Genomic DNA, 11,998 nt, shown 5'->3' with positions numbered 1-11,998 from the left:
GAGTAGAGAGTAGGGGTGTGTGTGTGCTCATTAGAGAGAGACAGAGAGAGAGAGAGAAAGAGAGAAAGAGAGAAAATGAGAAAGCACTCCCCATTGGGTATGGTCACATGACAACCTTTCTCCTCCATTTTTCTATGCCTTTGAAGTCTGGGCATGCATACACACTCTCCCAGTGTTTTTCATGCCAGTGGGGCCGGGATTTGAATTGTGGTCATCTGTAGGATCCTGTTCCCTTAACCAGACAGCTGTAGGGCTGGCCCAATAAAAGCGATTTTAATAGAGGAGGGAAATAGAAGTGCAATTGAGGATGGTTGAGGAAAAAAGGATAAATAGGAGCCTACACGGTTCCTTTCGTAAGTTGTTATGAAAAGGGGGGCAGAAAATGGGGTGCTGGTCTGGCTATTCCCTTCCCTTACTCTCCGGCCAATTTACAGGGATAAAACACACACACACACACACACACAGCAGAGTGAGAACCGTCAGAGGAAACCTGTTGGGATACTTCTCTGTTAACTTCTGGCCACTGGATCTCATCATCTGTAACTACATCTTTGTACATGAACACCTGAGATGAGAGGGGAGTCCCCAGCAGGCCCCATGAAGCTGACCTTACCTAGTAACTTGACCACTGTTCTCCATGCTTGCCTTCCTTTCAGGCCACAGGGCTCAACTTTGCTCATCACATCTTGCTCTACTTCTCTGTCTCATCGGGCCTCTTCCTTCTTGGCCTCTGGATGTGTTCTCTACCTCCATAGCTCATCCCTGCACCTGGCATTAGCCTTTTTACTGCCTGGGTTTTTACATGCACTCAAGCTCCCTGTAAATACCCACAGGGTCCCACTACTGGCGTTTGGACACCAGCCGGGATGGGTGGCATAGCTGGCCCATTGTTCACCAGTGGCCCCAGGGTCCTTCAAAAGTGGATGCTGCCTTTTCCTGGGAAAATAAATTGTATCTGGTCCAGGTATGTATTGAGAGGCTTAAGGGAAAGGCTGAGACAAAAATATTGAGCTCTATGTTGATTACTATCCCTTGTCCTCCAGGGCACACAAGTATATATCTTCCTAACAAAAGGAGGCTATACCTTAGTAAGTGGTTATCCAAAGCGGCTGGAGAAGGAATTTGGGAGCCCTTATGGGATCAGCCTTGAGTCTGTGGATGCAGCCTTTGTCTGTCCTGGGTCCTCTCGGCTCCACATCATGGCAGGTGAGGAACTTCTGGGTGCTACTAAGGGGTGGCGTATTCTGCTGCTTCTCTCACCAGGACAGGAGAAGGGCTGGGTTAGGATCCCCATGACATGGAAGCCATATTCTGTCTGTTGCCTTCTTTTCAGGTCGGCGGCTATGGTGGTTGGACTTGAAGTCAGGAGCTCAAGCCACATGGACAGAACTTTCTTGGCCCCATGAAAAGGTTGATGGGGCCCTGTGTTTGGAAAAATCTCTTGGCCCTAACTCATGCTCCGCCAATGGTCCCAGCTTGTACCTCATCCATGGCCCCAATTTGTACTGCTACAGTGATGTGGATAAACTGAATGCAGCCAAGGCCCTTCCCCAGCCCCAAAGAGTGGCTGATCTCCTGGGTTGTAGTCACTGAGGGGATCTTCTGATGTGAGTCTGGACTAACCCCACCTCCCAGTTTCCTCATAATAAAGCCAGACTGCATCTTCATTTGCGTCTATAACAATCTTATTTCTTTCTTTGAGCTGAAAAGTTGACAACTTCTTTTGAGGCTCTCAAGCTCCAAGAAGGCCAAGGGAAGCAAGGAAGGAGAGGAGTAGGAGACAAACCTGTTTCTGCACAGAGGATTCTTAAATCCATATCATAAACTAGCTTTTCTCAGACTAGCTACACATAATGGTAGAGGGGACCAGAGTGGGAAGAAGACCACTCAGTTTACACAGCAAGTAAAAGGCAGAGCCAGGACTCTGACTTGACCAGCTAACTGACCATAGCCTGAGTCCATGGCATCAGGAGAGACAGAGCCTGGGCAGCTATGCCTGTCAAAGTATCTTGGTGCTATGGAAGTGCTCCTATCTGGGGGTCCTCACATGGTGTTTCCAGGTTGTTCAAGCAGCAAGACAAGGATTTAGTTGGCCATGAGTTAGACATAACAAGTAAAATAAAGTTGAGGTGGAGAACTAGAACAACAGTAGCTGCATGTCAGAACCAAGTTGGAGAAGGGAAAGAAGAAATGGTGACTATGAGACACATTTGCAGAACACAACCATGAAGGTCCTGCTAAAGCCTCAGGTCTGCTGGCAGAGAAGATCTGACTTACCCCTTTAGTCCCCTGCGTATCTGCACCACCTCTAGGCCAGCAAATGTCATGTGCATAGAGGTTATAGTACTAGATTCTTTTCCAGTCATGACCCAACCAAGACTTTCAGTTTCAAACTTGCTGACAACTATTTAACTGGTTATTTGGCCTGGATCACAAGGAGCTGGGTCTTAGGTGAGACACTTTTTCTCATCTATCTTGCCCAACCAGCTGAAGGTGGAGGTTGATTTGTTCTAAGCTCAGAAAATTACCCAAGACTCTATCAGGGGTCCTTGCACTGAGCTGTCAGGTCCTGCCATCAATTATCTCTGCTTTGAAAAGGGCATAATACTACCTACCTTGCAGTGACAATGAATATGGACTCCAATCCATCCCTTGGATGTACTTGAAAAGGAAACTTGGAAGTAGACCTAGACTGTGGACCATGGCCTCAACTGGTTTAGAATCCAACCTTTTTTTTTAAAAAAAGAATTATGTATTTAATTTTATTCATTATAATTATTATTTTTAATTTGACCAGAGAGAGACAGGGAAAGTGAGAAAGCAAACTGCCAGGTGCCAGAATCCAACTGTGGCCAACCATGTGGGAATCCAGCACCTTGACCACCACACCACCCTCTGGCCCCATCAGCCCTTATCCCTGCATTGTATAATTTTGGTGGGTAAAGAAAGTTGTAGACTGAGAGCCACATGGGGCTTTCCACTGGGAGGCCAGGCCACAGAGTGGCTCCAGCTTCAAGGACTGTGACTGGGGAGACAGTGGTTGAACCTGGGCATCTCATGTTAGGATCTACTCAGAAGGTTAGCTGGGGCTTGTAATAGAGGTTAGGGGCTACACACTACCTGAGAGATCCTCTCCTAGGAAGTATTTTGAGCTTTTGCTTTCATCTCAGATGGTGACTGGATGGTTCATTCCATGGGGTTTGCTGTCAGTCTAAGGGGTGGGAACAACACTAGAGTCTCAGGTCCAGGCTTTATTAAGTTCATGTGCTACCTCTGCATCATGGCAGGGAACCTAGAGGTATCTTAACAGGCATCCAGCAACTCTGGTATGCCAGGTAAACCTCTTCTGCTATTGAAGGGAGAGTCCTAAGTCCCATCTTTAGTATCTCCTCCCACCAGTTCTACTTTAGGGAAGCCTCTGGCATGTCTCCAAGAAAATCCAAGAGAGGTTTAGGCTGGTATAACAGAATGCCCAAGACTAGATAATTTATAAACAACAGAAACCTACTACAGTTTTGGAGGCTGGGAAGTCCAAGATCAAAGCTCTAGTCAGTTTGGCATCTGGTGATGGCATTTGGTGAACGTATCAAAGATGACGCCTTCTGCTTCATTCTCATGTGGCAGAAGGGTGAATGTTTTGTCTTCATATGGCAGAAAGAGGGCAAGAAGCTCCCTTCAACCTCTTTTACACAAGCATTAATCCTATTCATTAGTTTGGGACCCTCATGTCTTAATCACTTCCCCTAAACCCCACCTCTTAGTACTATCACATTGAGTATTAGGTTCCAACATCCGAATTTTGGAGAGACACCAACATTCAGACAATGGCAAGGTCCAACTCATGCTTCTTTCATCCATTCTTTTTTTTTTTTTTTTGAGAGGTTTTCGCTATAGGGTGTGTGCGCTCGCCAGACAGAGAGAGGAGAGACATAGAGACAGAAAGTGAGAAATCACCCCCCAGGGGGGATGGTCACGCCACAATCCCTTCTCCTCCATTCTCCTCTCGGGATCTTGGGCACGCACGCACACGCGCCTGGCGTGAGTCCTAAGCCACCGGGTCTAGGACGCGAACCGTGGTCAACTACGTGGGAGTCCAGCGACATAGCCATTACGCTAACTGCTGGTTCCCATCTGTCATCTCCTATGTGAAGAGCAGTGAGTGTGTCAGGCAATGGGGTAATGAGATGAATTGGATCGTCCCCACCCTAAGAAACCTGCTCCTCAGTCATAGGAGAGGAACATAGACAAGGCATCAGATAAACACAATAAAGTGAGATAGACATTAAGATGGAAGACTACATATGTAAAAGAGAGTAATGCATGTAACACTTGTGATGAAGATGGGGTTAGAAAAGGCTTCTTATATGACATAACACTTGAGCTAAATTTGAAAGATAAGTAGAGATGGGCCAGGATGTGCTATGCAGGTGGCGTGGTAGCTGGATCCTACATGGCCAACTGCGTAGTTTGAGTCCTGAAGTGGGAGGCTTGCAGAAACATGCTAGGCACTTGTACATGTGGGCCCAAAATCCTTAGGGGAATGAAGGAGAAGGGATGGTGGCATGGCCATCCACCCTAAGGGACGAGTTCTCATTCTCCCTATCCATTAAGTGCATGTACCTAATAACAAAACTGGAAAAAAAAAAAAGATTAAGTAGAGTTTATACAATTCCGTTAGCAAATATATATTCCCTGACAACTATGCATTACCATGCCAGAGGGCATTATAGGCAGAAGAGGAGAAATGAGCAAAAAAAAAGCAAGAAGAGAAGAGAACCCAAGAAATAGAAACTACAGCCAGCTCAGCAGGCTGGAGCAAAAGGAATGAGTGAGAAGCTGGTAAGAGCTGAGACCAAAGGAGGAGGCAGGGTTGAGACCAGCAGATGGCATAATGATTACGTTGCTGGACTCCCACATAGTTGACTACAGTTCAAGTCCTGGGCTGGCAACTAAATACTCACACTGGAAAAATAAATAAATAGATAGATTAATAAAAACTCACACTGGGAAAAATACAAAACAAAACAAAACAAAAACGTATACCAGGTGTATGTGCTTGTGTGCCCAAGATCCCAAGAGGAGAAGAAGGGATTGCAGCGTGGCCATTGCCCCATGGAGAGTGAAGTGATTTCTTGCTTTCTGGCTCTCTCTTATGAGCACACGTGCCATATAGCAAAAATTTCTCTTAAAAAAAAAGAAACAAAGAGGGAACAAGGGCTTCTCAGTTCACATTAGGTATTCCATCTCTAAGAAGTGTGAATTTTGTCCACCTTTGGGGCAATGGAGATATACAAAGGGATTTTAGATGAGGGAATAAAGTGATGAGGTTTAGATTTTTGAAAGTTTCTCTTTTTGTAGAGTGGACATTGAGTGTAAAAGAACACAGCACCTGTAAGGAGAACATTGAGGAGGTCAGTACTGTGGTACAGATGAGTCACAGAGGCAGGCACTGGCAGTGGGGATGAAGAGCCATGGGCAGATTACAACTCTGTAGGAGACATCTACAGGACTTGTGATAGATTGAATGGAAAGGGGGGGCAAGAGTGAGGAATCACACCTCCAGACTGCTCTATTGGCCCCCATCCCATTCATCATTATGCCTTTTTTCCCAGGCTTCTCATGGCGCCCTCTGAGATCCATACTCTATGCTAGTAAGCTTTCTGATTTTTTTTTTTAACGGCGTTTGCTATAAGGCTTGTGGGCTTGCTAGAAAGACAGAGACAAAGAGATAGAAAGTGAGAAATCATCCTCCAGGGAGAATGGCCACACCGCAATCCCTTCTCCTCCATTCCCCTTGGGCATGCGCGCACACGCACCTGGCGTGAGTTCAAGCCGCTGGGTCTGGGACTCGAACCGCAGTCAACTACATGGGAATCCAGCGACATAGCCATTACACTAACTGCTGGTCCCTCTCCCCCCCTTTTTAAGAATTATGTATTTAATTTTATTCGTTGTTATTATTTTTTATTTGACTAGAGAGAGAATTGGAAAGTGAGAAAGCAAGTCACCAGTTATGGGACTTGAACTGGGACTGGCCATGTGGAAGTCCAACACTTCAACCACCACGCCACCTGGCCCCCTGATTTTCTTTATACACTTTATGGTTAATAAACTCTACCTCTTCACTTCAGCTTTAAGTGGCTCTTTATTTTCCTATAGTTGCTCTCTGGTGTGTACATGTGCCCTTTGGCAACTAAAAAATATTTTTTTAATAAAAATATGTATTAAAAATGTGTTTTTCAGATTTCCAGCCCTTGGTGGTACAGAAAAAATTACAGCAAAGTGTATGTAAGAATGAGTACCAACAGACACTATCTGCCACATGTACTCATTTTCAATACAATTCTTAGTCACAGTGATAAAACCCAACGTCAGGTAGTTAAAGCAAGATGAGAATTTATTGACTTACGTAGTTGAAAAATCTCCCAGCAGATTTTGACTTTAGACAGAGATAAATATAAGTGTTAAGCTGATGTTAATAAGTCAGTGTCTCTATTCATCTCTTAGCTCTGTTTTCTTAGCATTAGCTTTATCCTTAGGAAGGCTCATTCTTCCTGATGGCTGGATGTCCTCTGGGCTTGCATTCTACCAGCACCTCTTGCCCTGTAGTTCTGAGAAAATACCTGGATCTTATTTTCACCATATCAAATTTAATCATGTGCCCATCTCTGAATGGATCACTTTGATTCTTATAGGTCAATCCTGCATTGGAAGACCATCGTGTAGTGGGTTGGAGGACAGGAATGATTCCTATCTGAGCCACATGGAATAAAATCAAGAAGGAATGGACCTCCAAAGAAACCTGATGGGCTGTCACCAATAAAAGGGGAAATACATGCTGGGCAGGTAACAACAATGGAAACAACAGATGTTCAAGACAGTATAATACCTTGTGAGGAGGACCAGCAGATGGTGTAATGGCTATGTTGCTGAACTCCCATGTAGTCAACTGTGGTTCAAGTCCTGGACCTGGTGGCTTAAACTCACACTGGACATGTATGCATGCGTGCCCAAGATCCAGAGAGGAGAACAGAGGAGAAGGGATTGCGGCATGGCCATCCCCTCTAGGGGGTGATTTCTTGCTTTCTGTTTCTCTGTCTCTGTCTTTCTGGTGAGCACATGCACCCTATAGCAAAAACCTGTCCAAAGGGGGGGGGGGAGACAGACACAGAATCTTTAGCTGCATATAATTTTCCAGATTTCTCCTTTCTGTCTATTCTTTTTCCCAAATTGCTCAATAGGGGGTTTTGCTGCTATTTATCCTACTTCCTCATTTTCCATTTGCTCAATTCCTTGCATTGTGACTTCTGCCTCCATTTTCTGCTACCACAGATCATATCTGAGGCCGCCATGTTATTAAATTCAATGGACACTTTTTGCCTTGACCTTATTGGAAATTTTTGCTGCATTTTATTCTGTTGACCACATCTTTCTCCTTGAAAGTTGTTCCTCCCTTGGATTTCTTCCATGACATTACTCTCTCCTGATTCTTCTCTTCACCTTCTCTTTCTTTTCAGTTTTCTTCTTGGCCTTTTCCTTTGCAAGTTCCCTAGAAGTTGGCATTCCCAGTCCTCAGTCCTTTTCTCATTCTTTGTGCTCTTAAGGGTATTTGTTGGAATACTTCTCTTGAAGAGGGTGTTGAGGAAGTTCTTGCCAGGCTTTGAATGTGACTTATGCATTCTATTTCACGTAATATATGGAAAATTTTTACTCTTTATAGACTTTCTAAATGAAACCACCACCCAGAGGAAAGGGGGTGTATAGGTTCAACTACAAGAAAAATTACAATATCAAAGCAATACTGACATGCAGTGAAGGACAAATCTGCTCTTGCTTCAGAAATGTCTTTGCTCTTAATAGAGGTGAAAACTCTGCCCTTCCGTATAGGACACTTTGGTGCCAACTGTGTGGTGTAATAATTGGTGGCCTAGCAAATAGCATATAGCCATTACTCTTGGTCAATGACTCTTGATAAACTGCATATCATTCAAGTTTTTCCCAATAGGTTCAAGATAACTTTAAAAGATTTTTGTTTCAGAGGGACACCCATTGGTCAGAACAATATATGGCATGTGCAGTGGTCCATTGGCTAATGGTTGCTTCTATACCATAAAGTACCTCAGAGAATGAAAAAGATGGGACCAGGAGATGGCATAATAGTTATGTCACTGGATTCCCACATAGCCAGACCATGGTTCAAGTCCCAGACATGGCGGCTTAAAACTCACATTGGGGGTCAGCAGATTGCCTAATGGTTAAAGGTGATGGATTCCCACATGGCTGACCATAGTTTGAGTCCCAGACCTGCTGGCTTGCTTTCTTTCTCTCTCTTTCTCTTTGTTCTTCTTTGGTCAAATTAAAAAATAAGTAAATAAATAAATAAAGTTAAAGTAAAGTAATTCTTAAAAAACAAACAAACAAACAAAAAACCCGAAAAACTCACATCCAGCACGTGTATGTGCATGCTCAAAGTCTTGAGAGGAGAATGGAGGAGAAGGAATTGCATCATGGCCATTCCCCCTGAGGGTGATTTCTCGTTTTGTCTCTGTCTCTGTCTCTCTGGTGAGTGCATGTGACTTATGGCAAAACAAAACAAAACAAAACAAAAACCTCTCAAAAAAAGGGGGGGGGAGTGTGGGAAGACATAACAGTAGAGAAAGGATGGATGAGGGGCAAAGGTTGATTCCCCACTGGTCAGAAAGCTTATAGACCTAGGAGGAGACAGGAACCCAGAAAGACTATGCCTGGATCAAATATATCAGGAAAAAGATGCTCACATAAGCTGTATCCTCCTTTTTGCACCCTACTTAGACTTTCTCCTTCTTCACCATGCTGTGTCCTTTTGGTTACCTGAAGAAATTTTCTTGAATATGGTAGCCTTCCTGCTCAATGAATTAGAGAAGAAAGGTATTCTCATGGGTATATGTAAATGGGTGATCTTTCTGGATTTTTTTCATTTGCTCAAGCAAAAATCTTGATGTCTTCCTTTTCTTCCCAATTCCATAGTCAATTAATTGATCACTAATTTCTGTGAATTCTATCTCCTGAATACTTAATAAATTTATGCTATTTTCTCCATGCTTATTCCTGCCATTACCATCATTTTCTACCTAGACCACCTTAATTACTAACTGGTCTCTACACGTCTAGCTTTTCTCTCTTCCTATCTATACTCTCTCAAGCCGGACATTTCTATAATGTGACAGTGATCATGCAGATCTCCTGCTTTGAACCTTCAATGATTTTCCAATACCGTTCAAATAAAATTCAGGGGGCCAGCAGGTGGCATAGTGATTAAGGTGCTTGACTCCCACATGACTGACTATGGTTTGAGTCTCAGTCCTGGGGGCTTGAAAATCACACTGAGCACATGTGCATGCATACCCAAAACCCAGGAAGAGAATGGAGGAGAAAGGATTGCAGCACTGACCATGCCCCACCCCCCCACCCACCCCAGGGAGGAGGTTCTCACTTTCCCTCTCTCTGTCAAGCATACGTGCCCGATGGCAAAAATCCTTCAAAATAAAATAAAATTCAAGTCCTTTACCCTAACATGCAAGGGCCTCCTTGACTGGGCACCTTCTCGCCTTTCCAGTTCATTTTAGGCTGTTCTTCTTCCCTACCCCTTCCATACCGGCCTTCCTATACTTCTGCTACTTGGAATACTTTTTGCTTTTTCTGTCTAATCTCCATATCCTTCATCCTTTCCTTGTCACTTAAGTGTCACTTCTTGTGAAAGCCTCCCAAAACTTCCAGACCAAATTAAGTTCACTTACATAGCACCTGTACATCTCCTTCAAGAAACGCATCACATTTCCAACACATGTTTAATTTTGTTCCCACTAAATTTCAAGCTAGTGGACCAGCAGATGACATAGTGGTTACCTTGCTGGACTCCCATATGGCTGACTGTGGTCGAAGTCCTGGACCCAGTGGCTTAAAAATCATGCCAGGTGCATGTATTGTGTATGCCCAAGATCTGGGGAAGAGAATGGAGGGGAAGGGATTGCAACATGGCTGTCCCACTGGGGCTGGGGGGTGATTTCTCACTGGGGGCCAGGAGGTGGCATAGCGATTAAGGTGCTGGACTCCCACATAGATGACTGCAGTTCGAGTCCTGGACCTGGTTGCTTGCTTTCTCACTTTATCTCTCTGTCTCATAAAATTAAATAATAATAATGATATAAAATTAAATAAATAATTCTTTTTTAAAAAGTTCAAGCTTTATGAGGGCAGGGTCAAGTTTCTTAAAGTACTTCTAGCACCAAGGACAGTGCCTCACACAATTTATTGAAAGAGACCGACTGAATGAATGAGGACATCTTTCTTTTTTCTGTAGCACTTGTTCATCTTTCAAGAACCCAGGTCAGATGTCATCTCTTCCAGGTGGGTTACAGTGAAAGCTGATTCATCTTTGGATCCCTAGAGCCTGGCTTGGGGCCTGGTACATGGTTCATATACCATTGGTGTTTGTCAAATCAGAACGAATTCTTGACCGTGACTTAATAATTGTTGATTCTGAGTGATGTGTATGAGAATCTACTTTTGTATATATTTTTAACTTTCTGTAATAAAAATTTAAAACATTTATATTCACCTCTCGTTAAGTGAAAGTACATTCAAAGATGACCTTGAAGTTTTTGGGGTGGACAAGCCCATAGATCATGGTGCCATTCATCAGGATGGATGGGGTAGAACTGCACCCATTTGGGGTGCATACGTATGCCAGTATTGGGAGGGTTCTTTTCCATCCATGTGAAACTCCTCAGAAGACCAATAAAGGGAGATGAAATAATAAATTTAGATTTGGACACACTATTTTTATGCACGCATGAGAGAGACAGTGAATGAACACACAGCTCCCACAGGGCCTGGTCACACTGCAATCCTTTTTCCTCCAATTCTCCATCCTAGGATCCTGGGTACATGCATGCGTATAGTTTTTCAAGATGCTGTGACTGGAGCCCTGGACTCAGTCCCTGGCTGACCGTATGGAATCCAGATTCCATTATACAGTCCATATTAACCTCTGTGTTATGGCCTTAGATTTGAACACCTTTAGTTTTAGATACCTTTAGATGCCTTGAGGCATCTCCAGTAAGTTGTTCAATATGGTAAAAGGTTTAACAAATTAACGCATAGAATTTAGGGGAGTGAATCTTAACAGGGTTTCTGGAGAGGAATACTCCCCCTCATCATCCTTGATGGCCTCTGGTTCACAGATTTGACCACTGGGATCTATCCCATTATCGTAGGAGGGTCTACAGAACAATTGCACCCCGCCATCCGTTCCTTTACACTTTTCATTCACATTCTCTCCTCCTTGCTTGCCGCCTCTTGCACTGGAGAAGGCTTGGTGTCACAGCTTCGCGTTCAGCAGCAGGGGCAGGGTGAATTTCAGGAGAATTTCAGTCTGATCTCACCATTTATATGACTGCGTGCAAGCTGCCTTGCCTTTCTGAATCTCAGCATCTGCCTTTGAAAACTGAGAATCATATAGGCCATTTCGCAGGGCTAATGCGAAGACTGATGTCTAACAGAGTCTGGCACAGTGCAAGCGGTCAATAAATACGAGCTATTCTTATCACCAACCTGGTGTCCTCATCGCCTCCCCACCAGGACGGCGGGGAGAGTTGCCGCAAGAGCGGAACGGTCGGCGGTCCCAGCGCAGCCCCGTGCGGCCGCGGTCCCCCCACGGCCACAGCACCTCGGCTCCCACCTCGCCAGTGCGTCGCCCCGCGGGGGTGCGGGGCCAGGGCCCTGCGGGGCGACCAGGGTGAGTCTGTGGCTTCGTGCTGAGGGCGGTGCCGGTGGGCAGGGGTCCTGGGGAGCCGGGTGATGGGACGCCTGCTAGCGAGGGGCCGTAAGGCTCGCGGAGAACCGAGGGTCCTGGAGGGTGTGCCCCCAGGCCCCCGGTAAGCTGCGGCAAGGGCCTCCCCCGAGGGCTTCGCGCGCCCGCGCCCGCGCCCGGCCCAAGATGGCGCCCCTCCCCCTCCCC

General features: G+C 45.1%; 2 protein-coding genes and 1 long non-coding RNA gene across 4 annotated transcripts in view; 2 read left to right on the top strand and 1 right to left on the bottom strand.

The window, feature by feature from the left end:
* The window catches only part of HPX (hemopexin), a 9,135-nt gene extending 7,468 nt beyond the window's left edge, over positions 1-1,667 (top strand). The window contains exons 8-10 of the mRNA XM_006161980.3: positions 834-964; positions 1,044-1,206; positions 1,334-1,667. Coding sequence (XP_006162042.1) covers positions 834-964; positions 1,044-1,206; positions 1,334-1,593 — 554 coding nt within the window. The 3' untranslated portion in view covers positions 1,594-1,667. The remainder of the gene's footprint in view (positions 1-833; positions 965-1,043; positions 1,207-1,333) is intronic.
* LOC102469824 (uncharacterized) overlaps positions 1-11,669 on the bottom strand; it is a 16,172-nt gene extending 4,503 nt beyond the window's left edge. For both annotated transcript variants that reach the window (XR_003546760.1, XR_336509.2), the window contains exon 1: positions 11,593-11,669. This is a non-coding gene — a long non-coding RNA (uncharacterized LOC102469824). The remainder of the gene's footprint in view (positions 1-11,592) is intronic.
* Positions 11,670-11,707: 38 nt separating this feature from the next.
* APBB1 (amyloid beta precursor protein binding family B member 1) overlaps positions 11,708-11,998 on the top strand; it is a 29,744-nt gene continuing 29,453 nt past the window's right edge. Inside the window, exon 1 of the mRNA XM_014593042.2 lies at positions 11,708-11,776. The gene's annotated coding sequence lies outside the window, so the exon portion shown is untranslated. The remainder of the gene's footprint in view (positions 11,777-11,998) is intronic.

This window comes from Tupaia chinensis, unplaced genomic scaffold (genome assembly GCF_000334495.1).
Source record: "Tupaia chinensis unplaced genomic scaffold, TupChi_1.0 Scaffold139491_1, whole genome shotgun sequence".
Lineage (NCBI taxonomy): Eukaryota > Metazoa > Chordata > Mammalia > Scandentia > Tupaiidae > Tupaia > Tupaia belangeri.
This window is presented reverse-complemented; position numbering and strand designations above follow the sequence as displayed.